This window comes from Equus przewalskii, chromosome 32, assembly GCF_037783145.1.
Source record: "Equus przewalskii isolate Varuska chromosome 32, EquPr2, whole genome shotgun sequence".
Taxonomy (NCBI): Eukaryota; Metazoa; Chordata; class Mammalia; order Perissodactyla; family Equidae; genus Equus; species Equus przewalskii.
The window spans coordinates 3,496,903-3,521,258 of NC_091862.1; the positions used below are offsets into that span (position 1 = coordinate 3,496,903).

General features: G+C 48.3%; 1 protein-coding gene across 9 annotated transcripts in view; it reads left to right on the forward strand.

The window, feature by feature from the left end:
* Positions 1-16,443, forward strand: part of RPS6KA2 (ribosomal protein S6 kinase A2) — a 368,603-nt gene extending 352,160 nt beyond the window's left edge. For 7 of the 9 annotated variants that reach the window (XM_070603175.1, XM_008515798.2, XM_070603176.1 and 4 more), the window contains 7 exons: positions 718-807; positions 2,690-2,848; positions 4,508-4,669; positions 7,509-7,585; positions 9,166-9,283; positions 12,611-12,748; positions 14,833-16,443. In XM_070603175.1, the coding sequence (XP_070459276.1) occupies positions 718-807; positions 2,690-2,848; positions 4,508-4,669; positions 7,509-7,585; positions 9,166-9,283; positions 12,611-12,748; positions 14,833-14,958 (870 nt within the window). In that variant the 3' untranslated portion in view covers positions 14,959-16,443. The remainder of the gene's footprint in view (positions 1-717; positions 808-2,689; positions 2,849-4,507; positions 4,670-7,508; positions 7,586-9,165; positions 9,284-12,610; positions 12,749-14,832) is intronic. The other 2 variants (XR_011535604.1, XR_011535605.1) reach the window with 1 other exon arrangement.
* The last annotated feature ends 7,913 nt before the right edge of the window (positions 16,444-24,356 follow it).

Below are 24,356 nucleotides of genomic sequence, written 5' to 3' on the forward strand. Positions count from 1 at the left end.
CGAGAACAGTATGAACGACTCTTCTATACTGAATGTCGTTTCCAACATGTGCTGGAGATTTCATATGAATGGGTCCACTACCACCACCAGGTCCATCCCCATAAAAGAGGGGCAAGGGCATAATGAAGCTACTTCCAGAGGTTTTAGCCATTATCTAGCAACAGATGACTCTCTGTTTCAAGGTGGGCTTTTATTCATGACACCCTGTCATTAGAAGCCATCTGTTTTCATGGGGTAAAATGATTTTATCTGTTATCCTAAGACATGGGACACAAATGCTGAGTGATGGAGGGGATAGAAACCAGAGAGAGAGTCTGTATGTCTAAGCCACAGCAGCAGATTCAGCATCCACGCCAGCCCAGTGTCCTTGGTGAGACCCAGGCCCTTGACCTCACAGGAGGGTCATTTTGGACGGAGCAGAGAGCGCAGGCCCCCAGTCCAGAGCCACTCATGGTGGTTGAAAAGCACATTCCGTTACTGGGTGGTGCCTGTGTGAGCTCCCCAAACCCGCCCTTCTCCATTCAACGCTGTAATATCTTAAAACTAATATCTGACAGGTTGTACCCTCTGTTTTAAAAATGTTGATCTTATGCAGGTTGGGAAAGAACGGATTGCAGTGAATTTCTAGGCAATCATGAGTTATCTTGACTGAGCATGAGCTGGAGGGGAGGAGGAGGCAGAAAGGGCCCAAGCCTCATCCCATGCTGTTTGTTCCAGATAATCGATAAGAGCAAAAGAGACCCCTCGGAAGAGATTGAGATTCTGCTGAGGTATGGCCAGCACCCGAACATCATCACCCTCAAAGACGTAAGTGGTCTTCGTGCAGCGACCGTGTCGCTTGTGCTTTCTGTTTCTTCAACTGGCACCGAAAGCTAGCTTTCTGCAGGTTCGACCACTGCTCGCTGCGTCCAGGGAGCACGTGCCGAAGCCGGCTTCTCCCGCATGCTCTTGGAATCACACGGCAGCTGGTTAGCCTCTCCGGCTGGACCGTTTATTTGCATCCCCGTTGAGAGCACACAGCCTCTACTCCTCCCAAATCACGTAAGGTGCTTGAATAAAAGAGGAAAAGACAGCTGGTGTGAATTCTGATCCAGATGTGTTATTTTTCCTCGTCGTTCCTAAATATGACAGAGGTGGAGAGAGTGGAGTTGATGAGCTGGGCTGGGTCAGATCTGAGACTCCGGATCTGGAGTTCTGGCTGTGCTGCTCTTTAATGCTTCCTCTGCTTTCTCTGTCGGGCGATTGGTGCTCCTTTCTCTGGGAGAAGGAAGGGGCAGGAACCAGCCACAGGAGCCGTCAGGAGGCGCCACAGCATACCATAATGGCCCAGAGTCTGAGTATTTGGGGTCAGGGAAGGGAGAAAGGCTTTCTTCCTCTCCATCTTTACCCCCAAACTCCAGAATGATTCCAGAATCATGAACCCAAACCCTCAAGATATTGGGGCTGCCTCGATTTCCCTTCGGGCCCCGTAAATTCCTGGAGTAGGTGACCTTCAAAATGCCAGTTCAGTTCTGGGAGATCTTGAAACAAATTCCTTATGTGAACAAAGCTTAAACTGCAGCCTCGTTTGATTCCTATTGGGTTGCAGTCACCTCCACGCAAGGTCACTTCCCTTGCCATTTTGTTCTTTATGTATGTGTGAGGATCCACAAAGCGAAATCAACTAATTTGAATGCTCCCTAAGCATTTCCGGCCACTTTTGTTATGCTTGGGATGAGCCATTCCAAATCCATGATGTGCTCATGTGTACATTCTCAAAAGCAGAGGCTTTCAGTTCATAAACTTGGAAATAAATAACGCCAAGATTAACTTTCCATGTTTTCTTGAGTTCAGAGTCAGGCCAATTATTTTAGTAACTTGTTCTGAAAATTCATTGATTTGTAAACTAACAAAAGTAATCGTATTTAGGTGCTTTCCTCCGTTTCCATCAAGTTCTTCGCCACGCTTGGGCACCCACAGGCAGGGCGATTGGTCCACACACAGTGTGACATGAAAAGAAGCAGAGCATAGTTTTGTTTTTAAGTTCATGAGATTGAAGCTAGTATGGGAAAAGCTCTCTTTTTCTATTGCTTTTCTGAAATAAAAGCACAACGGCAATCTGGTAAATTCGCTCTGACTCGGCCCCCCGCTCCTGTCAGGACTCCAGGGGCTGGCTGCTCCATCTTGTCCAGGACTGTCAGAAATGCAGGGTCAGGCTCCATGCAGACCTGCTGGGTCAGAACCTACCATTAACAAGATCCCCTCCAAGGTGATATGCACATTAAAGCTTGAAAAGCTCTGCCCTGGAGAGCTGCTGCTGCATCCACGTGCTCCATCTCTGAGGACCTCTCCCTCAGGCAGCCAGGGCAGGGCCAGGATTCATTTCAGCTAAAATCCCATCCATGCAATTATTAGCTCTTGGCCTTGCTGACTCATTCCCTGCTTAACAGCAGATTATTAAAGCTGTTTTTGTCCTAAGAAGAGTCACGTCTGGTATAACTACAATGGCCATTCGCTCAGTTTCTACAGAAGTCTTGTTTTTACTCCCAGGGGAGCACTGTGACCCCAGGCTCTGCTTCTTGACTTCCCCTTCTGCCCCTTCTGGAGCTGCCTCTGCTTCCCAGGAACAAGGGACCTGCAAGGGCAGGGTGGCCATGAGTGGCTGCATAGTCCCTGAGGTCTGCATGCCCTTCCTTTCTCGACCTCCCAGGTCTACGACGACGGGAAGTTCGTGTACCTCGTGATGGAGCTGATGCGCGGTGGGGAGCTCCTGGATCGCATCCTCCGGCAGAGGTACTTCTCAGAGCGGGAGGCCAGTGATGTCCTGTGCACCATCACCAAGACCATGGACTACCTCCACTCCCAGGGGGTAAGACCGCCCTCTCCCAGAGCTGCCTCCTTAGGAGAGGGGACACGGGACACGGGAAGCTGAAATCAAGGAGGATTCACGAGCTCAGAGCTGGGAACTCAGGTCATCCTTGGCTTCTTCCCGTATCACAATCATCCCTCTTGTGTCTAAAATCATTGTACACATAGTGAATCCAGGAGCCCGGTAAAGAAATTACATCTGCCTGGCCCACTTATAGCAAAAAAAATGCTTTGGGCTTGATAAAGGGGAGTGTTGGAATTTTCATCACTTGCCCTATTTAAAATTGAATTCTTTAACCAACGCACAGGAATACTGTCAATAAAAAGGGCAGTAATAGTAAGGTTCACATAGCCCCCACCACGTTCCAGGCACTGCTCTAAGCTCTTCATTTCTGCAGTCCTCAACTCTGGATTACGCCCATTGTGCAGATGGGGAGACTAGAGCACAGAAAGGTCAAGCATCTTGGCCAAGGACGCACAGAGGTAGTGAACGAGCCGGGTTCCGACTTGGCACTTGGCTTCCAGACTCCAAGCTCTCAGCCCAGACTTGGCCTCGCCAGGAGGCAGTCACATGGTTCCCCACCTCTTCTCCTGCCCTCAGCTCTTCTCAGCACCTCTCTTGATGCACGTGTTACTTCCTTGGCCAGCTGTGTGCCTGTGGTCATAGCTTTTAAAATGCAGCCGCCTCTGCACAGGAGGATATTCCTCCAGGACCATACCACGGGTCCATTTTGTGTGCTCACCTGGCGGTCGGGCGTATTAAGCATCTCCTGGTTTTCCCAGGACAGTCAAACTCGAGAGGAAGCCCTGTGGATGATGGTTTTGCAGATTTGCCTCTATCTAACGAGGGGAAAGATGGAACTGGAACCAAACTCCCTCATGTCCCTGCCCTCAGGGCCTCTGTAAACCAAGCCAGCTGCCTGCATGTGCCCTTTAATTTCCCTCCTACATCCTCTCACTGGATTGCAACAGGACAATGGAGACGTGCAGGTTCCAAGCTACGGGAAGGCACGCCCGCCCATGTTCTGACAATCGGCCTCTGTCCCCTGCAGAAGAAGTCGCTTTGTGTCCTAAATAGCTGCTCAGCTTTGAAGTGTCGCTGGCCTTGCCATTGTTACAGCTTTCGCTGATCCCGTCCTTCGTGCCCAGAGCACCCACACCTCACTCAGTGCAGGTGCAGCTTTAGGGTTTCTCTGCGATTTCTTGATCCTCATCCTCTGGTCATATGCCCCGTGACAGAGGTTCCTGGTCTGCGTCACTCACAGGGGTACCTGGCACCTCCCCTTGCTTGGAACATGTCAGGCACCTGGTAAATACTTATCTTTAGAAATCTTTATTCGTGTTACCTGAACTCACCCCATTTCCTTTTATGTAATGACCCCAGCAAGCTGCTCCCTCATCTTGGATAGCTGCTTATTTATTCATTCATTCAAATTTTCTATTCACCGTCAGAAGGGTTTCTGCTGGGTCCCCGAATGGAGAGAAAGAGAGAAGGGAGGACCCCTCTAAGGGATAGCATCCAAGCTGATTGCTCCCTGCTGCAGGACCTGCTCAGGATAACAGATTCCAGAATAAACCCTTATCTTGGGAGTGTACCCCCTTCTCCTTCCTGCTCCGCTCTGGGCCCCCGAGTTAGGTGTGATTCCTGCTGCCTTTCCAGGTCGTGCATCGAGACCTGAAGCCAAGTAACATACTGTACATGGATGAGTCTGGAAACCCTGAATCCATCCGAATCTGTGACTTTGGGTTTGCCAAGCAGCTGCGAGCCGAGAATGGGCTGCTGATGACACCCTGCTACACGGCAAACTTCGTTGCCCCAGAGGTAAGAAGATCCATTAACCAGGGAGAGACAGGCTGTCAGTCCCCCGAGAGGGCGCGGGCTCTCCCCTACTCACGAAGTAACCAGATTGTTGGGTAGATTAGAGGCATTTTGAGTTAGTTCAGCAGTGATGTTAGAACGAGAAGCTTCAGTCTTTTTTGAATCAGCCACTGATCTTGCTGAAACACAGCTATTTTACCATTTTATTTTCCTTTTTGTAAAATTTGTAATGGTGACGTTTTCCTGTAAAATTGTCATGGCGCTGTAGACTGGGTGGATTAAATCTACATAGTTGTTAGGAGTTACAGTGAGAAATTGTGCCTTCGGTCTCCTATATTCAGGAAGGGGGCTAAGGGGTCATCTATGATCAGAAATCTACCTACGACGGCACTGAGAGAGACGGCAAAGTTTATGGACTTTGTGCCAGAATTCTTACTCCTGACTGTTTTCCATGACAGAAGCAAGTCAGCAGCTATGGAGTTTAGCAATAGGGTTCCCTAGTGATTGGCAGATGAGAGCTCCTGTAAATCCTAAGGGCTCTCTGCTCCCACCCCTCATCTCAGAGAACCAAGAACCTCGGCCGCAGCATCGTGAACACTCCTCCCTTCCCAGGCTCCTGGATTGTCCCCATCAGGTTCTGAAGTCACTGATAGGTTTATGAAGACAAGTCCAGTTTCTTGCTTTTCAGAAGAGCAACCAAACTGGAGACGATCGTAAGTGCAAGACTGGAACAGTAGAGGCTGCCATTGCTGAGTGGGTGGAGACGGGTCAGGAAAATGAAAACAGACGTTAGAGTCTGTGTGCATCCTTCTGGCTGTTGATGAAACTGTACCAGAGTTGTGCTGGCATGGGCGCAATAGAGCGAACAGCCAGTCCTAAGAGAAAGGCATGCTGGCACCTAGTGGTGGGTCTACGAGCTGTCTGAGAGATTTTAGTGATTATGGAATGCCTTAAATTGGTATGTTACTTTACCGTTTACAAAGCTGTTTACTGCGGCCGGCCCCATGGCTGAGAGGTTGAGTTCGCGCGCTCTGCTTTGGCAGCCCAGGGTTTCACTGGTTTGGATCCTGAGTGCGGACATGGCACTGCTCATCAAGCCATGCTGAGGCAGTGTCCAACACAGCAGAGCCAAAAGGACCTACAACTAGAATATACAGCTATGTACTGGGGGGCTTTGGGGAGAAGGAAAAAAAAGAGGATTGGCAACAGATGTTAGCTCAGGTGCCAATCTTTAAAAAGAGAAAAAGCTGTTTACCAATATTTCTTACTATTATCCTCATGCACCATGTGAAGTGGACACGGTAGATACTATTAGCTGCATTTCACAGGCTAAGAAAACAAACAGGCTCGGTATGTTGAAGTGACTTTCGAAGATCGCCCAGCTAGTGAACTATGAAGAAAGAGTTTGACAATGAACATTCGGTTCATTCACATATGCTTGGTTGAACTACCACGCTCCAGGCACAGTGCATGGTGTCAGGGATACAAAGAGGAAAGGCTGGAATCCTTGCTGTCATGTCTAAGGAAACTGAACGCAGCTCTCCTGACTCCACATTGCTGCTAAATCTAATGATCTACAGTAATCCAGGAGCACTCATGCTGCTCACTTTCTTGTTATTCAACTATGAATACATCAGAGAATTGCTCTCTACTGAAGGATGTCATCCTGGGACTCACAACAACTCTTCTGTCTTATCCATTCCTCCAAAAATTAAACATCACCATGCAATCCAGCAACTCCAGTTTTGGATATAAACCCCAAAGAGTTGAAAGTAGAGACAAGAACAGCTGTTTGTACACCCACGTTCAAAGCAGCATTATTCACGATAGCCAAAAAGGTGGGAACAACCAAGTGTCCATAGACAGATGAATGGATGAACGAAATGTGGTCCATCCGTACAGTGGAACACGATTCAGCCTTAAAAAGGAGGGAAATCCCGTCCTTTTTGGATGGATGAGCCTTGAAGACGTTATGTTAAGTGTGATGAGCCAGACACAAAAGCTGTATGATCCACTTATATGAAATACTGTGTGATCTGCTTATATGAAGTGTCTAGAGGAGTCAAATTCATGGAGACAAAAGTGGAGTGGTGGATGCCAGGGGATGAGGGAGGGAGAACGGGGACAGACTTCAGTTTGGGAAGATGAAAGAGTTCTGGAGACGGATGGTGGTGATGGTTGCACGACAATGCGGATGTGCTTAATGCCGCTGTACGGCACTCTTAGAAATAATTAAGACGGTAAATTTTATGCTATGGATATATAATAAAAAAAATTCTTCTGCCTTAAGAAATTAAATGCTTCCTTTTCAATCTATCTGCCATGGGTCCTTCAAGAGCTGTGGCTCCCCGTGTGTGTGCTAGTCTTTGGTAAATCCTACTGCAGGGCATTAGAGGGCCTTTGCCTTAATAAATGATAATCTCAGGGCTGGCCCCGTGGCCAAGTAGTCAAGTTCGCACACTCCACTTCAGTGGCCCGGGGTTCACGGGTTTGGATCCTGGGCACAGACCTACACACCGCTCATCAAGCCATGCTCTGCTGGCATGCCACATAGAAAAGCTAGAATGACTTACAACTAGGATATACAACTATGTACTGGGGCTTTGGGGAGAAAAAAAAAGGAGGAAGATTGGCAACAGACGTTAGCTTAAGGCCAATCCTCCTCACCACAAAACATACCTTAAAAAAATTAAGAATAAAAAAAATAAATAAACGACAGTCTCCCTGAAGACATTCCCCATACCCCCACCCTGCTGTGCTCATGGTCCCATCAGAACAACATACCATGAGCTTGAATTTTCTTCACAAAGTGCTTATCTGTGCTCCACTCTTTCCCTCCCAGGTCCTGAAGCGACAAGGCTATGATGCGGCGTGTGACATCTGGAGTTTGGGGATCCTGTTATACACCATGCTGGCGGGGTAATGCAAACTCTCAGAGAGATGGCAGTATTCAGTGGCATTCTTGCCTGAGGCAGAGGTCCCTACAGCTGTCCCCAGTGCAGGGGTGTGGGCAAACCTTCACAGGTCTTCAGTGAACTCTTTCAGAGTTCCTTAGTGCCTTTCAGGACACCTGAGAACAAGGATAAGAAATTTAGCCATGCATTTTCTTTAAAATGTGTCCCCAGAATTGGGGAACTGGGGCTAGAGAATGCAGCTCATGAAGAAAAGCCCAAGCCTCTGACCACGTGTCCACATTCTCTCCTCGGCACGACGCCACTCTCTTAAAAGGTCTCACCATCTTTCCTTAAAAACATCCTCTTGAGCCAGGAAGTACCCATAAAATCTTCAAGGTCAGACAGCATCTTGGAGAGAGCAGCCGGTTAACAGCTCTGTGACCGACTCTGGTGGCCACAAGACACACGAGACACCTGCTATTGTAGAAAGAGGGCGGGTCTGCCATCTGCGCATCTCCTTCCAACCTGAGCTCAGTCCCTCATGAGCTCTGCTCCCGGGCTGAATCCTTGGCCTTTATTGACCTCACTTCCCCGACTTTTGAATGAGAAGAGATCGTTGCATAATATTTAAGGCTGCTTCCAGCCAGGAAGATCTAGAATCCTAAGAAATCCACTGGTCCCCAGCGTTTTTAAGTTTCATGAATACTTGAGTGGAGGGAAAAGAGAAGGGTGCTCTAGATCCTACAGTGCTGTTTCCTATGGCAAAGCAGGCAAGAATGAATGAATGAATGAGAATCACCAGTGTTCTGTGGCCTTCATGAGGTGTTTCATAATAAATGAGTAATTAGTGTCTGCAGTGAAAGGAGAGCAGCTCCTGAGCCTGGAGCCGTGCCTGGAGGTCTGCCACACGAAGGGAGGCCTCACAGTGCCTTCCTGATGGCCCACTTTGTCATTCTTCTGAAGCTCGCTTTGCCTGTCCGTAAAACAAGAGTCGCAAACTTTGCCACTAAGGGAAGTGCTGTTAGAATCGCACGTAATTCCTTTTCTAGGAAGGCAGAGACTGACATGCCCTGGTTTGTGCTATGGGGTGACGGAACAAACATCTGTCACGTACTAGCAATAGGACAAGTACTGTACCCATGTTATGTGTGTCTGTGCCTATCACTGCCACAGAGCCCTGTGAGTATATTATTCTACCATTTTGCAATTGAGGCTCAAAAAATTAATTTATCAGAGAACCCGTGGATCTCTCAGACTTCACATCTCAGCTCTCATCGTTATAGCACAGTATCAACATGGAGACCAAATCACTGGGCAAGCCACTCTAACACACGGTCAGCAGGGAAGCCAGAAATGGTCCAGAAGGGCTCTTCATTGGGTCCACAGAGCTGTTTCACTTGCCTTATCAACCTAGGGCATTGACCATGTAGGAAAATGGGTATAGCATTAAGAAATAAATTATGCTTTACCACGAATCCTGGATTTGGAGCATAACGGCAATGGAAAAGCTCTTGTTTTTAACAACAAAGTGGCAATATCAAATTGTGAACTTTATTTTGGACTATAAAATGGAAGCTCATTATCATCAATTCTCTCATTGCCCAGATTTACCCCTTTTGCAAACGGACCAGATGATACCCCAGAGGAGATTTTGGCGAGGATTGGCAGTGGGAAATATGCACTTTCTGGGGGAAATTGGGATTCCATATCTGATGCAGCCAAGGTGAGTTCATTTCCCAATATTCTTAATTCTTAGGTATGGAGATTCTATAGTAACCATTTTATCTGTGAGGAAGCTGGAGGACAGCTTTCACATAAATAATATACATATTTTATCCTTATAGATTTTTTTAAGCCACTCAGCTAAAATAAATTATTTTCGCAAAAATTTTATAGTACTTTTCACGTTTTCTATAGTCTTGGTGTATTAGTGTTCTCCAGAGAAATCAAACCAATAGTTGTATGTGTATATGGAAATATAGAAATACAGAGACAGAAAGAGACAGAGACAAAGAGGTTTATTTTTATGGAATTGGCTTACATGATTGTGGAGGCTGGTAAGTCCTAAATCTGCAGTGTAGACCAGCAGAGTGGAGACTCAGGGAAGAGTAGATGTTGCAGCTTGAGTTTGAAGGCTGTCTCCTGGCAGAATTCCCTCTTCCTTGGGAACTCCAGTCTTTTTTTTCTTCTTAATACCTTCGACTGATGGGAGACAGCCCACCCACATTGTGAAGGATAATCTGCTTTACTCAAAGTCAACTGATTTAAATGTTAATCTCATCTAAGAAAGACCTTCACAGAAACATCTAGACTGGTGTTTGACCGAACACTGGGTACCACCACGGCCTAACCAAATGGACACGTAAAATTATTCATCACATTTTTAGTGACATTGCAAAAGGATTGCCCCAAATGTTCGCAGACTGATGAAGTAGAGCTCTGGTATAGAAGCGTATTTCTGTTATTTTAAAATACTTTGCATTTGGGCTTCTCTGCAGCTGCACTGTTTGTGACCAGCCCTATTTCTTTGGTCCATCAGACTTAGTCTTTTTTCGTTCAGATCATCAAATTCTTCTCTAATCAAAAAGTGAATCATAGGGCTGGCCCCGTGGCCGAGTGGTTAAGTTCGCGCGCTCCGCTGCAGGCGGCCCAGTGTTTCGTCGTCGAATCCTGGGCGCGGACATGGCACTGCTCGTCAGACCACGCTGAGGCAGCGTCCCACATGCCACAACTAGAGAACCCACAACGAAGAATACACAACTATGTACCGGGGGGCTTTGGGGAGAAAAAGGAAAAAATAAAATCTTAAAAAAAAAAAAAATATCATAATCCAACCAGTAGCAAGAGGCAACATCAACAGTCTACTTCGTGTGTTAATGTAAAATGGCTGGAAGAAGAGTAGAAGATCTTGGGTCCTGATCCCAACTCTGCCATCACCATCACTGTGTGACCTCGTACAGTGATGGTGGACGAGATGGCAGAGGTGATGATGGAGGAAATGGCAGAGATGATGATGGAGGTGATGGTGGAGATAGAGAAGATAGCAGAGGTGATGGTGAAAGAGGTAGTGGAAGTGATGGAAATGACAGAGGTGATGGTGATCGAGGTGGTGGCAGAGACAATGGAGGTGATGGCAGAGGAGATGATGGTGAAGAAGATGGTGGAGGAGATGATGGAGATGGTGAAGAAGATGGTGGAGGAGATGATGGAGATGGTGGAGATGATGGTGGAGGAGATGATGGAGATGGTGGAGATGATGGTGGAGGAGATGATGGAGATGGTACAGATGATGGTGGAGGTGATGGAGGAGATGGTGGAGATGATGGTGGAGGAAATGGTAGAGGAAGTAGCCAAGGGGATGGTGGAGGAGATGATGGAGATGGTACAGATGATGGTGGAGGTGGTGGAGATGATGGTGGAGGAAATGGTAGAGGAAGTAGCCAAGGGGATGGTGGAGGTGATAGCGTAGGTCATGGTGGAGGTGATGGCAGAGGTGATGGCAGCTGGCATTTAGTGAGCACTTCCCATGTGTCAGAGCCTGACACTCCCAGTGCCCCCTTCTATCCACTCTGTCTCAAATGGGTATGGGAATTGTCTTACTTCTGGTTCCCATAGCAGAGCCTCAGAGCAGGACTTGGGTGCTGGTGGTTTCTTTGGGAGGTGATCTCTGAAGTAAAAGTTGGGGACAAGGAGAAGTTGTCTGGGAAGTCAAGGACAAGGATGCGTTACCAAGGTCGCTGCTGTGGGCAGAGGGCCTCAGGGCCTCCCAGGACCTTACCAACTTCTTCCTGCCCCTTCACCACCGTATCTTCTCCTCCCTCGCTCCCTCTCTGCCTTTTTCCCTCTCTGTGCTCACCATATAACAAAACCTTCAGTACTCCAAAAACAGGGAAAGCCTATGGATTCTTATGTTTTTACTTTATCTGCATTCTGCATGCACTGTCTTGAGCAAGTCAATAAGGATCTCTCAGTTTTCATTTTTACACCTGGAAAATGAGAACAACCATACTTCCAAGAGATATTTGTTTCCAGAAGTTACCAAGATTAATATTATCAAATTTTTAATGGCATTGCCTTGCTCTATAGAAAAAGGATATTGTGTTAGTACATAGTATTTCTTTATTGTGGTTTATGACCAAAAATTCTGTTGAGTAATTCAACTTCACATTACACATATACTCCAATTCATTTCATTTCATTTCGAATGTGGTGGGAACACTAAAGGGAGGAGAGTAGGCTAGTGGAAGAGTCTGGATTCTCCTCGTGGGTCTTCCTGGGCACTGGGTCAACAACTATAAACATCAGCATCTTTATCTACAAATAGGGAAAATAATATTTGCCCTCTTCCCCCAAAGATGATCCTGCTGACTCCCAAGGACAGGTACATCACGTGTGAAGATGCTCTCATGAGTGCTCTGCAGATGCAAATCACAGGTGTGATTGTGTGTATGTGTATACATATGTACACATACGTATGTGTGTTGCAACATGTAAAGTGGACCTCTGTCTTCAAGTCAATTTTAGGAGTTTTTAGTGTTAGGACTTTACAGTCAAATGAGAGAATCACCTCTGGGACAGGAGCTCGTTGCACATACGTGATGGCTACAGAGTGTCAGTTCTGTGGTTGGTGATTATTTGTAGCAAATATTAGTGAATAGTCCTGATAAAAATGCAACTATGTACATTGTTATGAATTGGTTTATATCTGTGGGATATTCATTATTTCAGCTTCTCTGTTTGGAAGGATATCATTTTTACTAATATAGTATTCAGTAACTTACACGCATCATTAACATTTCCACGTTTGGTTTCTCTTTAGACATAAAATCTTTAATACAGTACAAGCCCCGGGTGAACTGCTAAGTTGGTGCTGGTTAAAATTTAAAAACCATTCACATACTTATAAACCTGAAAGTAAACATTTGACCCCAAAATGCAAAGACTCGCTCTCAGAGCAGTGGTGAGGTTTTGCCATAAGGGAGAGAAAAGGAATTTTGCCAGCAAGACTCTGTGAACCAGCACCAATTATAATTATCTCCCTTCCTCACAGGACGTTGTATCCAAGATGCTCCACGTGGATCCTCAGCAGCGCCTGACGGCAGTGCAAGTCCTGAAACACCCGTGGATTGTGAACAGGGAGTACCTATCCCAAAACCAGCTCAGCAGACAAGACGTCCACCTGGTTAAGGTACCGACGGTGGTCATGAGACCAAAACGGTGGGCGGGGGGGGACCCAGAAAAGTTGCTCTGATCCCTCGCAATTAACCTAAAGAAGTCAGAGTAGGCAGAAAGGGAACCAATAACAGGCACAAATAGGTATCCCTAATTTATTTACTTTTACACATTTTGCCAGCTACGATCAGTGACACACAAAACTCCGTAAGTTACAACTTCTGTTAACATTCCTTAACAGCTTCATTGTGTGCGTGTAAGAAAGAGAGAGACAGAGACAGAGGGAGAGAGAGAGAGAGAAAGAGAGGGAGAGACAGAGAGAAAGGGAGAAGAAGAGACAGACAGAGACAGACAGAGAGACAGAGATAGAGAGGGAAGGAGGAGAAAGAGACAGAGAGATGGAAAGAGATGTGAGAGGCAGAGGGAGGGAATCTCAAGCCTGGACCAACTCCAGGTTCCAAAGCGCTCGATTCTAGACCAGAGGTCTACAGACTTCTCCATAAAGGCCAGACAATCAATATTTTAGGCTTTTTCAGCCAAATGTCTGTTTCGGCTACTTAACTCTTCCATTGTAGCACAGAAATAACCCTAGATAATACCTAAGTGGATGCATGTGGCTGCATTTCAGTAAAACTTTCTTTACAAAAACAGGCAGCTGCTGGGTGGGCCCAAGGGCCCTGGTTTGCAGACCCCAGCTCTGCACGCTGCTCTCTCACTTAATATTCCTAATAGACTTCCCATGGCACATGCAGCGTGGAACCTGGCTTTGCCTCTTAAATTGGTGTCCTGAGACCTAGGGGCCATGGAACCAGGCTGGAGATGGAGCAAAGACCAGGACGCGCCCAGCAGTGCTCAGAGCAGACGTCAGCAAGGATGTCTTATTGCCAGGATCAAGAGCTTTTCACCCACGGAGTAGCTGCTTGTTTCTTTAATGTGTCATGGTAGACCTTGCCATCTGACAGCCCCCAACCTTATTTGTTCTGACCTTGTGGCACAGCTATTACTTCCGAGTCACTGCAGTCGTGTGTCCTTGAACTGACCTAGAACAGGGCGGTGGCTTCTGGTCCCCTCAGTCATGATGCGCTGGTGCCCTCTTGTGCCATCCAGATAGACTGACGGACATCCACAGGGCTGGGGGGGTCTACACTGCAGGAACAGGCAGGTCCCACCTCACGTGTTTGGTGGTGGCTGCTTGGAGCCCTGTGTGGAGAAGGACTGAGGCCACACCACCCCCAGGTCTCAGGGTGGCCCGTGGAGGGCTGAGGCCAGTCTTGTATCAGATCCACTATTGTGGCAACATACCACATTAGCACATTAGGGCTGCTTATCAAGCTGCTCCATCCCGTCTTGTACAGCCTTCCAGAAACATTACGCTCACCTCTTAGGTTACGATTTTAGTACTTCCCTGTGAACCCTTCATCTCAGTAGAATGTGTGAGACCGTGGGCCCCTGGTACCACGCTCCAATATTTGACATAAACCCTGCCGAGGCTCCTATTCTACAGATGATCACATCATCTCACGGGTGGCCCTGTATTCGGGGTAGGACCCCTCTTCTGAGAAGTGTGGACTGCCCCCAGCCACGCAGGCCTTGGGGTCATGCAGTTAGGAGCTGCCCCTTCTAGACCAGCCCAAGGCTTCAGAGCTATTCCAGGATAAACCCAGCCACCCATGGCAGTCCGGGCTCCTCAGAATGGCAAAGCTGGGGGTGGACAGACCCTGGCCATTGTCACGGCTGTGTTCCTCTAGACCCAGCAGGCCGCAGAGCAGACCTGGCCCCATTGCCAGAAGTGGGGGTCTTTGACTTCATCCTGGGGGGCTCCATGCGAGTCTGAAATATTTACCCCAAGTCACAAGCACAGTGCGAGGTTGGCATGGGGTGGTAGATGGACGCGGTAATGAGAGCAAAGTCGCTGTTATGGAGGAGGGCCCCATAGTGTGCTGGGGACAGAAGCCAGCTCACTGCACTCAGCACTCCAGTGGCCCAGCAGGGGTCTTCCCCTCCCGCCGTGTGGAGGGGAAACAGGCTCAGAGAGGTGCCTACTCCAGGTTCCCAGGAGGTGGGCACCGCGCTCAGCAGGCTTCTCCCTTCGTTTTGCAGGGCGCGATGGCCGCCACATACTTTGCTCTCAACAGAACCCCTCAGGCCCCACGGCTGGAGCCGGTGTTGTCGTCCAGCCTGGCTCAACGCAGGGGCATGAAGAGACTCACATCCACGAGGTTATAGCGGCCAGCAGGACCGCGCACGGCACTGGGCTGCTGATGCTGGCGGGGACCCGCTCCTGCCCCGCTGGAGGGACTGCGACCCGCCACCCAGGCCCGGGCGCCATGGCTCGGTCTAGTTTCCTTGCTCAGCCCGGAGAGGATCCGGACGGGGACCTCCCAACGCCTCGCTGTGCCAACCTTGCCACCTCCTTCCCCCGCGAGCAAACCAAAAGGACTCATTTCACCGCGCACCCCTCTGCTGACTGCCTGTAGGGTTCCTTCCGACTCTGTAGATCTTTTACTATTACGGCTTATTATATTTATATGGAGAGATATTTTTTCCACTTATAAAGCCAGTAACTTGGTCAGATTTCCAGCACACGCGTCCTAGTTATTACGATGAGAAGATGCACCAACCAGTGTGTGGCACAGCCTCCCTGGGCGGGGCCGGCTGCTCGGTCCTGGTGTCGCCAGCGGGTGGAATGATGGGGTGGGCATCTGGTTTCCTCCAAATGATCCAAAGCTCTTGTGTCCCTGCCCCTCATTTCAACTGCAGTGCTGGGCGTTCTGTGTCATCGCAGATCTGAATGGGGAGGAGCAGCCACATTTCATGAGAATCTCTGCCTTGGCAGCCACGTTTCCTAAGAATGGCACGTAACCCCAGGAAGGAGCCGGCTGGAGCCTGTGCCCGCCCGTTTCCTCATCCCGTTGGAGGGCCGGGGCTGCAGGACCAGCTCCTCCGGGCTCCTGTCCCTGGCTGGAGCAGTCGCCAAGGCCTACCCAGAGCTTCCGAGAGCTTTGGGCTTTCCCGCCGGCTGAGGTCTGCGTCAGCCCATGTGTTCTTACCCGAAGCCGTGGCTTTGCTGTGTTTGCTTTCACTTTTCTGGTCCGTGGGAAAACTGTGACCGCTGGAAACCCTGAGCTCTGTTGCCTCCCTTCAGCGCTCTCTGGGTCCCACCGGAGACCGGAGGGAGATGTGAAGCCCTGCCCATCACCCCGGGGGACTGGAGGAGACCGAAAGATGTGTTAGCAGAGGAGCGATGCACTTTGTAGAAACTGTGCTTTGTGTTGTTTTGTGTTTCTGTTGCACAGATAGATCTGTTCTTTACCAGATGTTTCCATGATATTTAATGTTTCCCTGGGGGTGTGTGCGCACAGGCCTGGGCATGGTGCAGAGCGAGCAGGGCTGTGGGATCCTTTGTGAAATAGGATCGTGACGGGCTCAGTGCCACTGCCCAGGCCTGGAGGAGAGAGCACACGTGTCCTTCCACCCCCTCCTGGCCGGGCCCCAAACCAGGGGAGCACCTGCCAGGCTGACAGGAGGACTCTCGCCCGCAGCTCCATGACTGCTGTCCAGCATCGCTGAGGAGCCCTCTGCCCTCAGATGGGGCTGCAGGAGGCACTTGTGGGTCTCAGCCAGCTTTTCACCAAAAAGACAATATTTCATTGTTTCTCCCTCCATCTCAATTCACCCTAGTACCCAACTCAGAAAAGAAAAAAAAGAAAATAGTACACATACTGAAAAATAACTCTTTCGTTTGGTCTCCTGTTTTCAGACCTGAAAATATAAACTCATTTCAGAAGCTTTAATTATTCCACGAGGCTTTTGTTTTTCCCTCAAAGAACCAGAGGAATAAAAGATGGGGCACAGATTCCTGCACCTGTTTTCCCACCGGCCCCATGAGGTGTTGCTCATATTTTCTCAATAGAAAATGCTTTTTCCCAAGGCTGAAAAGACTTCCACCCACAGTAGTTCTGTTTTGGGTCTGAATGATTTCATTTCTTGTTAGAAACTTAGGAAAAACCAGATGGTCCTGACATCCCAGGTTTTGCCCTCCTGGAAATCCTCAAATGTCATTATAGCTTCTGTTTGCTGTGCAGGCACGTCTGCTCCCACCCGCTGCCGGGGGCTCTGGTCTGGGTCTGTTTGCCTCAGGTCCCTGAGTTCTGAGGGAGGGAGAGAGATCTGAGAGGAATAAATAAGAAAGCATGGCGGGGAGAGTGGCGGGTGGATATTCTGTGTGTGCATCCATCGCACCAGCTCACCATCTCTTTCAGTTCTTCCAGTGTGTGCAGCCTTACATTCTGAACTCAGAACTCCAAAGGGATCCATGAGGCTCCCATGGTACCAAACTCTGCCCTTAGCATGTGGCTGATGTGTGTGGCAGCAGAGGCCACTGGCTCTTACCTGCTCTGCTGACCCAACTCTACTTGAATGTCCACGAGATACCTCTGCTTTCTCACCCTTATCCAGAACAAAGTGATACTTGAAACCCTTCCACGGAGAAGTCAGGAGATGATATTTTAAACCGAAGTTAAGTGAAATAGCGAGTGGCTGGGCTTTGTAAAGAGCAGTTGGTGTGGGAAGAAAGGTATTCTTACATTTTCAGGTCACCTGTACGCTGCACCTCCACCCTGAACGAAAGGCTCCGTAGGCTTTGCACAGATGGTGTAAGTGCACAGAGAGATCAACAGCTGCCCCTGCTCACACATAGACTCATACCCCCTCTGGATCATAAGAACCACAGACTTGGTCATGGGAAATCCAAGCCCTGCATCTCAGGCCTCCCGACCCACCACCAAGGGGGTCCCTTCCTGGCGCCATGGCAGCCCCCCACCCCATTTGAGAGAAACACCTGACTCACCCTTTCAGTGGGAGAGCTTGCACAGATGCCCCACTACCATTCCCCAACCCCAGTCACACTGGACAGCGCTGAGATTTCACGTCCATCCTTAGGTCAGAGTGTCCGTGATTTTGAACTAACTTTGTGTGCATTGCTGTTTGGAGGATGGTTGGGCTTTTCTCGGCGATAGTAGCACTTCCTGCTAGCCAGTATTGTTTATTAAATGGTGTTACTCCTCAAGCCGCGCGTCGCGATTTGTACCTCATGCTTTCCTGCCTCTTAGGCACAGGATACGTTTGATTTGCACTCCGTTCTCTTTCCGACGTGGTTTTGTTGCCCTGCACCTCTCATAAAGATGCTAGAATGGAAAAGGCCCCCCTGCGTGGTGAGGGGAAGAGAGAAGTGAACCCAGTGTCGCTGCAGAGCCCGGGAAGTCACAGGGCAGAGATGCCGCCTCTCCAGCGCTCGTGGCCCCACACGGAGCACGCTTCCGCCTCGACCCCCAACTCGGCACTTTGTTTACAGCCCGCGTTATGTTTACAGGTCATTCGTTTGTTCACGCTGTGTATTTTATGTTGGAGATGGGCGGCTGCTGTACAGATATTTATTACGCTTTCCAGACTTTCTGAATAGATTTTTTTTAATAAACATGGGTTTTATGAAGTGTAAGATTTTTCTAGTATAACAATAACCTTTGGACTTTCTACATTGTTACCAGTAATAGTCTGCAAATAAGCTTCTTCCCCCGGACCCCTCCCACTGTCTTTGGTTGCTGCCAGCCTCTGCTGCTACGAGATGGCATCTCCATGGGGGAGGCCAGGCAGAATCACCACCTGCTCCACACTGAGAGCCGCGTGTGCATGCCTGGGTGCTTGTGCATGCATGTGTGCTGTGTGTGTGAGTACATACATAAGTGCATTGTGTGGTGTGTGTATATGTATATGTGTGTGAGTGTGTGCATGTGTGTGCACGTGTGTGTCATTGTGAGCATGTATGTGCATGGGTGTTTGTATGTGAGTGTGTGTATGTGATGTGTGCACATGTGTGCATGTTCGTGTGAGTGTGTGTATGTATGTATGATGTGTGAGCTTGTGTGTGCCTGTATGCACATGCATGTGTTGGTGTGTGAGAATGTGTGCATGCGCATGTGTGTGGTGTGCGTAGTGAACACACGTGTGCACGTGTGTCGTGTACGTGTGTTTGCATGTATGCAAGCATGCGTGTGCAAGTGTGGTATATGTGTGTGCACATGTACTCTGCACAGATCCCAGCCGTGTGATGGGATGGGAACGCTGGCGGGAGACAGTGGATGGTCTTGTTGGTAGCGAAGCAGCCAGCCCAGGAGTGTGCTGCTAAGGGCCATCCACGCTGTCTGCTTCTGTGCGCTGCCCCTGCATGCCATCCTTTCTTTATACAGAGATAAAACAAAGAGCTACACTGCTGGTCTGCAGCTCTCCAACCTAACTTCTTCTTCCCATTTGGTAAACTCCTAACCAGCATGCGTCAGCAAGTGAGACACACACACACACTTTTCTGCCTTCATTTTCTGGGCTGCTTCCCCAGCAGAGTGAGGGAAATCCTTCAGACTCACTGTACAAGCAGGAGCTTTGAAACCACTGAGGAACTTCAGGGCCAAGAATTGATGCACGAGAAATTCTGCCTCCTGCCACACCAGAGTGCTTGGAAAATGCCAACTGAAAAAAATGTGACTTGGCAAAAGCATCTCTTACATCCGAAGTGTCTTATTTTCTATGCTGCCATGACAAATTTCCCCCAAACCTGGTGGCATGAAACAATTCGTTATGTTACAGTTCTGGAGGTCAGACGTCCAAGATGGGTCTTCTGGGGCTAAAACCAAGGTGTCGGCAGGGCTGGGTTCCTCCTGGGGGCTGTAGGGGGATCAGAACCCTGCTTCTCCAGTTTGTAGAGGCACCTGCCTGCCTTGGCTCCTGGCCCCTTCCTGCACCCGCAGAGCCAGCCACAGCGGGTTGTTTCACTCTTGTCACATCATCCACCCCTCCTCTGCCTCCTCTTCCACTTATGAGGACCCTTGTGATGACATTAGCCCAACCAAATAGTCCAGGATACTCTTCCTATTTTAGGATGAGCTGACTAGCAGCCTTTATTCCACCTGCAACCTCAGTTCCCCTTCACGCCATAACCTGGCACATTCCAGGGACATGACATGTTTTGGGGGGCCATTACTCTGTCTGCCACACCATATCGAGCTGAGCTTAGATCTGCTGATGGTTTTCAGCCTGTGTATCTGTTCAGAGTGGGGAAGAAGCTTCTAAGACTTTTGCACAGTCACCCAATTCTAGGGCCAACAAATCCCTGACATTTTATGTGGTCTGTGACCTTTGAGGTAAAATGAGTAAATCTGGTTTTTGAGTGCAGATTCTAACGCAACTCACAACTCAGGATCCAGAGTTGGAGGCCCGTGTCAGGTCCAGTTCTGCTCCCCACGTGGTCTGGACACATCCCCATCCCTGTAGCTTGGTTTACTCGGCCTAACAAAGAACGAGTGCACCTCCCTTCACGTGACGGCACCCCTTTCCGTTTTTTTCAGCTTGCCAATATTTTTACGTGGTGACAATAATTTCAGAATTGATGCTGGAAACTCAATGAGGTGGTCCCTCACGGCAGAGAGTCACTAAATCAGAAAACATTTTCTGAGCATGGACCACGTGCCCACCGCACTCCTGGGAGCTAGAGATTAGCTGCAACAAAGGAAAGCCCTTTTCTGTGAAGCTAATCTTCTGGGGGCAGAGAGGGAAAATGAACAAGTAAATAGTAAAATACTTGGTAGGTTCCAGCGTGATGAGTGTTATAAAGAACAAAGCAGAGAGGAGCAACGAGATGGGAATTCAAAACAGAAATGGTTACCACACGGGGTTCATTTTTGCCCACTGCGCGGAAAACCAAACACTGAGATGACGAGATTGCGGCAGAGAGAGTTTAATCACAAGGCAGCCATGTTAGGAAGCGAGCATGAGTCTCAAATCTGCTTTCCCGAAAATAGGGACTCAGGGATATTTACGGGGTGGGGAGGCAAGGTGGGTCTGAAGTGTGAGATAGGTGGTTGGAGGTGAGGAGAAGTGAAGGAATTGATGGTCTGCGCAAGCGTAGTCAGACTCTATGGCTCTTCATAGGACCCATTCACAAAATGGCGGCGTAAGCACGATCTGAGGGTGGAGTTTGTAGCCATTTGACATCAAAAGGTCACTTCTCAGACATTTGCGTGGGCCCAGTCGATGGGTTGGTGGTCTCAACTGGCCTGAAGTGGACAAGGGATTCTGATTCCTGAAAAACAGCTCACACACCCATTACCATGGCGACCCAGGCTCCAGGGAGATGTTATCTATAGGAGCCCAGTGGGAGTCAGAGAGCATGGTGCCTGATCAGCGCAGTTAACAATGGGCGGTTAAACAGCTGAAAGCTATAATCAGTGATTGCAAGAAGGAAAAAAGCCTTTAGTTCCTAGCTACTGAATCATCAATGGCTAACCCTTTGCCGGTTTCAAAATCAATACTTAAGATTTGCCAGTGCGTCTCAGCAACAGATATTAATAACCTTTCAATGTTGAACCCATGACCTTTGTAACTTTATTTAATTTATTCCCCAGTGATGGCTATAATCCGGGATCTACACTCCAAAGCACTCATTTGTGACCTATGTCCAATCTGGATATATGTTTGTCATTGTACTATGATGAGGAAAAGCATCAGATAAATATTTGGCATAGGAACAGTCTTCCATATGTTGTTTTTATCCACCTGACCTTAAGCAAGAAGCCACATTTTCTAAATTATAGCTGCGGTTTCATCTTAGAAACATCATTGCTGACAATGAGTTCCGTTTATTTCAGTGTTTTCCCATGAATTTTTTTTTTTTTTTTGAGGAAGATTAGCCCTGAGCTAACATCTGCTGCCAATCCTCCTCTTTTTGCTGAGGAAGACTGACCCTGAGCTAACATCCATGCCCATCTTCCTCTACTTTATATGTGGGACGCCTACCACAGCACGGCTTGCCAAGCGGTGCCATGTCTGCACCTGGGATCTGAACTGGCGAACCCTGGGCTGCCAAAGCGGAACGCGTGCACTTAACCACTGTGCCACTGGGCCAGCCCCTTCCCATGAATTTTATCCATGTGTTTTTCTTTTCTGAGGGAATAAGATGCCAATTCACCCCTTAACTGGACTTTCCTCGGGTTCTGCTTTGGACGGAAGGGTAGATTGTGAAATTGGAAACTTTGATCACACGGGAGATTCGGCAAACCCCACAGACTTTCAAACTCGGCTTCTTTATCATTTAAAACTGTGGACGTCCAAACTGGATCCACCAGGTTTTGCGTTTAGTCCTAAATAACAGCTGAAAAGGTAAGCATTCAGACAGAAGGAAAGGTTTTTTATTAAAAAAAAAAAAAAAAACAGGAATTAAGATCAGAATTAGGCTCTTCGCATGAATTTAAAACACATTTGTAGAGCCTAAAGTTTCATTAACAACGTAAACTCTAATCTTGTTACAAAATATCTCCACTGAAACCTAGAAAACATCCAAAGAAATCTAAAATTACGTAGAACTCAATCTAAAAGCCTTTGATATGAATAGCAGCGAAAGTCTAATTTCTAAACCCTTGAGAATATTAATGATAAAACAATGGTTTGGCCTCACAGCAACCTGACAAATGACTGTCCCTGACGTTTTACACAAAAGGATGCCAGACATTGTGACCTGGCAAGGACTTGCCACCGGATGCCACAGTGGCCAATAATGTGGTACACAGGTCTTTGATGGAAAAAAGTTTATTATGCTGTCAATTAATATGGAGACGGAAGGAAAGTCTCTCAACTCTGTCTCCCTGATGCGGGGTATGGGGTTAGGTTTAAGGTATCAGGGAGGGCAGGCTGGAATGGGGAAGTGCTGGCAGGATGCATTTTGATTGGCAGATCAAAATTTTCTCTTGCAGCGCGCTCCTGGCTGGTGGCCACCCCTGAGAAGTAGCTTTAACATTCTGTTCAGATGAGGTCAGCCCAGCAAACAGGGATAAGGTTGTTATGCAGATTTAAGTCATTGCCTTCTCAATTGATAAGAGTTTCTGCAGATTTAGTCGTGCTCTCCTTCTGGGCACAGAGAAGACGGCACCTTTACTAATGGAAATTTCTCTTATAAATGTAAATTTCCCTTAAAATGGGTAACTTCGGCTAGGTTTTCAGATCTTTCCCTGTGTCTCCTGTTTCTTACAAATAATCAGCCTAAAATGATTCTTAGGCCAAAGAGGCATATTTGGGGGTGGCCAGTTCTGTTCCTGGTCCTGTGGTTGCAAGGTCACTAAGTCCTCAAGACTGCATTGCATCAGAGCTGGGACTCCCATGTCCCCTCAAAGCTCTAATATTTTTCAGACAGCCCTTTCCTCCCACAAAGCCTTCCATGGCCCTCTATGTAAATCGGAGAAGGGAGGATGGCTCTGGGTGAGGCGGGTGCTAGGGCTGCACCATGCGGCTGTCCCTCTGGTCTGGGGTCTCAGGACTCTTGATGGCTGAGCGAAACATTCAAAGGAGAAACCACACAGCGGCAGGTGCCCAGTGCTGTCCAGAAAAGACGATGCCCGGAACTTCGGTCGAGAAGGTTATACCTCGGAGACGGCTCACCGAGCTCATCATTCATCCCGACAAATATTTATGACACCAGCTCTTCTCCAGGCCCCACAGGAGCCGCAGTGACAAATCAGACAAAACTCCCTGCCTTCCAGTCAGCTTACATCCTAGTGAGAGGAGATAGAAACGAGCAAATAAATAATGCAAATGAGGTGGCCTGTCAGAGGGTAATGAGTGCTGTGGGGGACATGGCGAGGGGTGGGGAGCGACAAACCCAAACAGGGACAGAGAAGGCTTCACTGAGAAGAGACTTGAAGGAGCTGGGAGGTGGTGAGCAGGGCAGGGAGGGGACAGCAGAGAGGGGAGGGGACTGCAGGGCCGGACAGGGAAAGGCTTTCAAAAGTCCAACCTGAGATTCTCTGTGGAAAGTTCCAGCAAAGCAGACTTTAAAAAAGAGCTTATAGGGGCTGGCTTCGTGGCCGAGTGGTTAAGTTCGAGCGCTCCGCTGCAGCAGCCCAGGGTTCGGATCCTGGGCACGGACATGGCACTGCTCGTCAGGCCACGTTGAGGCGGCATCCCACAACAACCCACAACTAGAAGGACCTGCAACTAAGACATACAACTGTGTACGGGGGGGTGGTTGGGGAGATAAAGCAGAAAAAAGAGATTGGCAACAGTTGTTAGCTCAGGTGCCAATCCTTAAAAAAGAAAAGAACATTGGCAACAGCTGTTAGCCCACGTGCCAATCTTAAAAAAAAAAAAAGAGCCTGTAGGGTCAATCACCATTCTTGCTGCAATTACATTAATAATCAGGCCAAGCTTAATGAAACTAGACTTATTTTACAAACAAATTAGTCTTACGGTAATCATCTTTGGTGCAAATGGGAGTGATTGTGGAGAGAAAAACTACGTTTCAGTAGAAAATTATAACACACCCTCGTGAACATCAGATTCTAGTCCCATTCACTGTCACTGAGGTTTTGTTTTCTACCCGAAACCCAGACTGGATCCTGAATTCTAGTTTCCTCAATATCCGGCTACAGCTCTCCAAACTAACAATTCCAATTTTGCTCCACCCTTCTGGCTTGAAGTCACTACAGACAGAAACTGCTTCTTTCCTTACGAACCAAAGCTCCAAGACTTGATATAAACCTCAGGGAAACGGCCACAACAGCTCATGCGTGGCAGCCTCTGTGCCT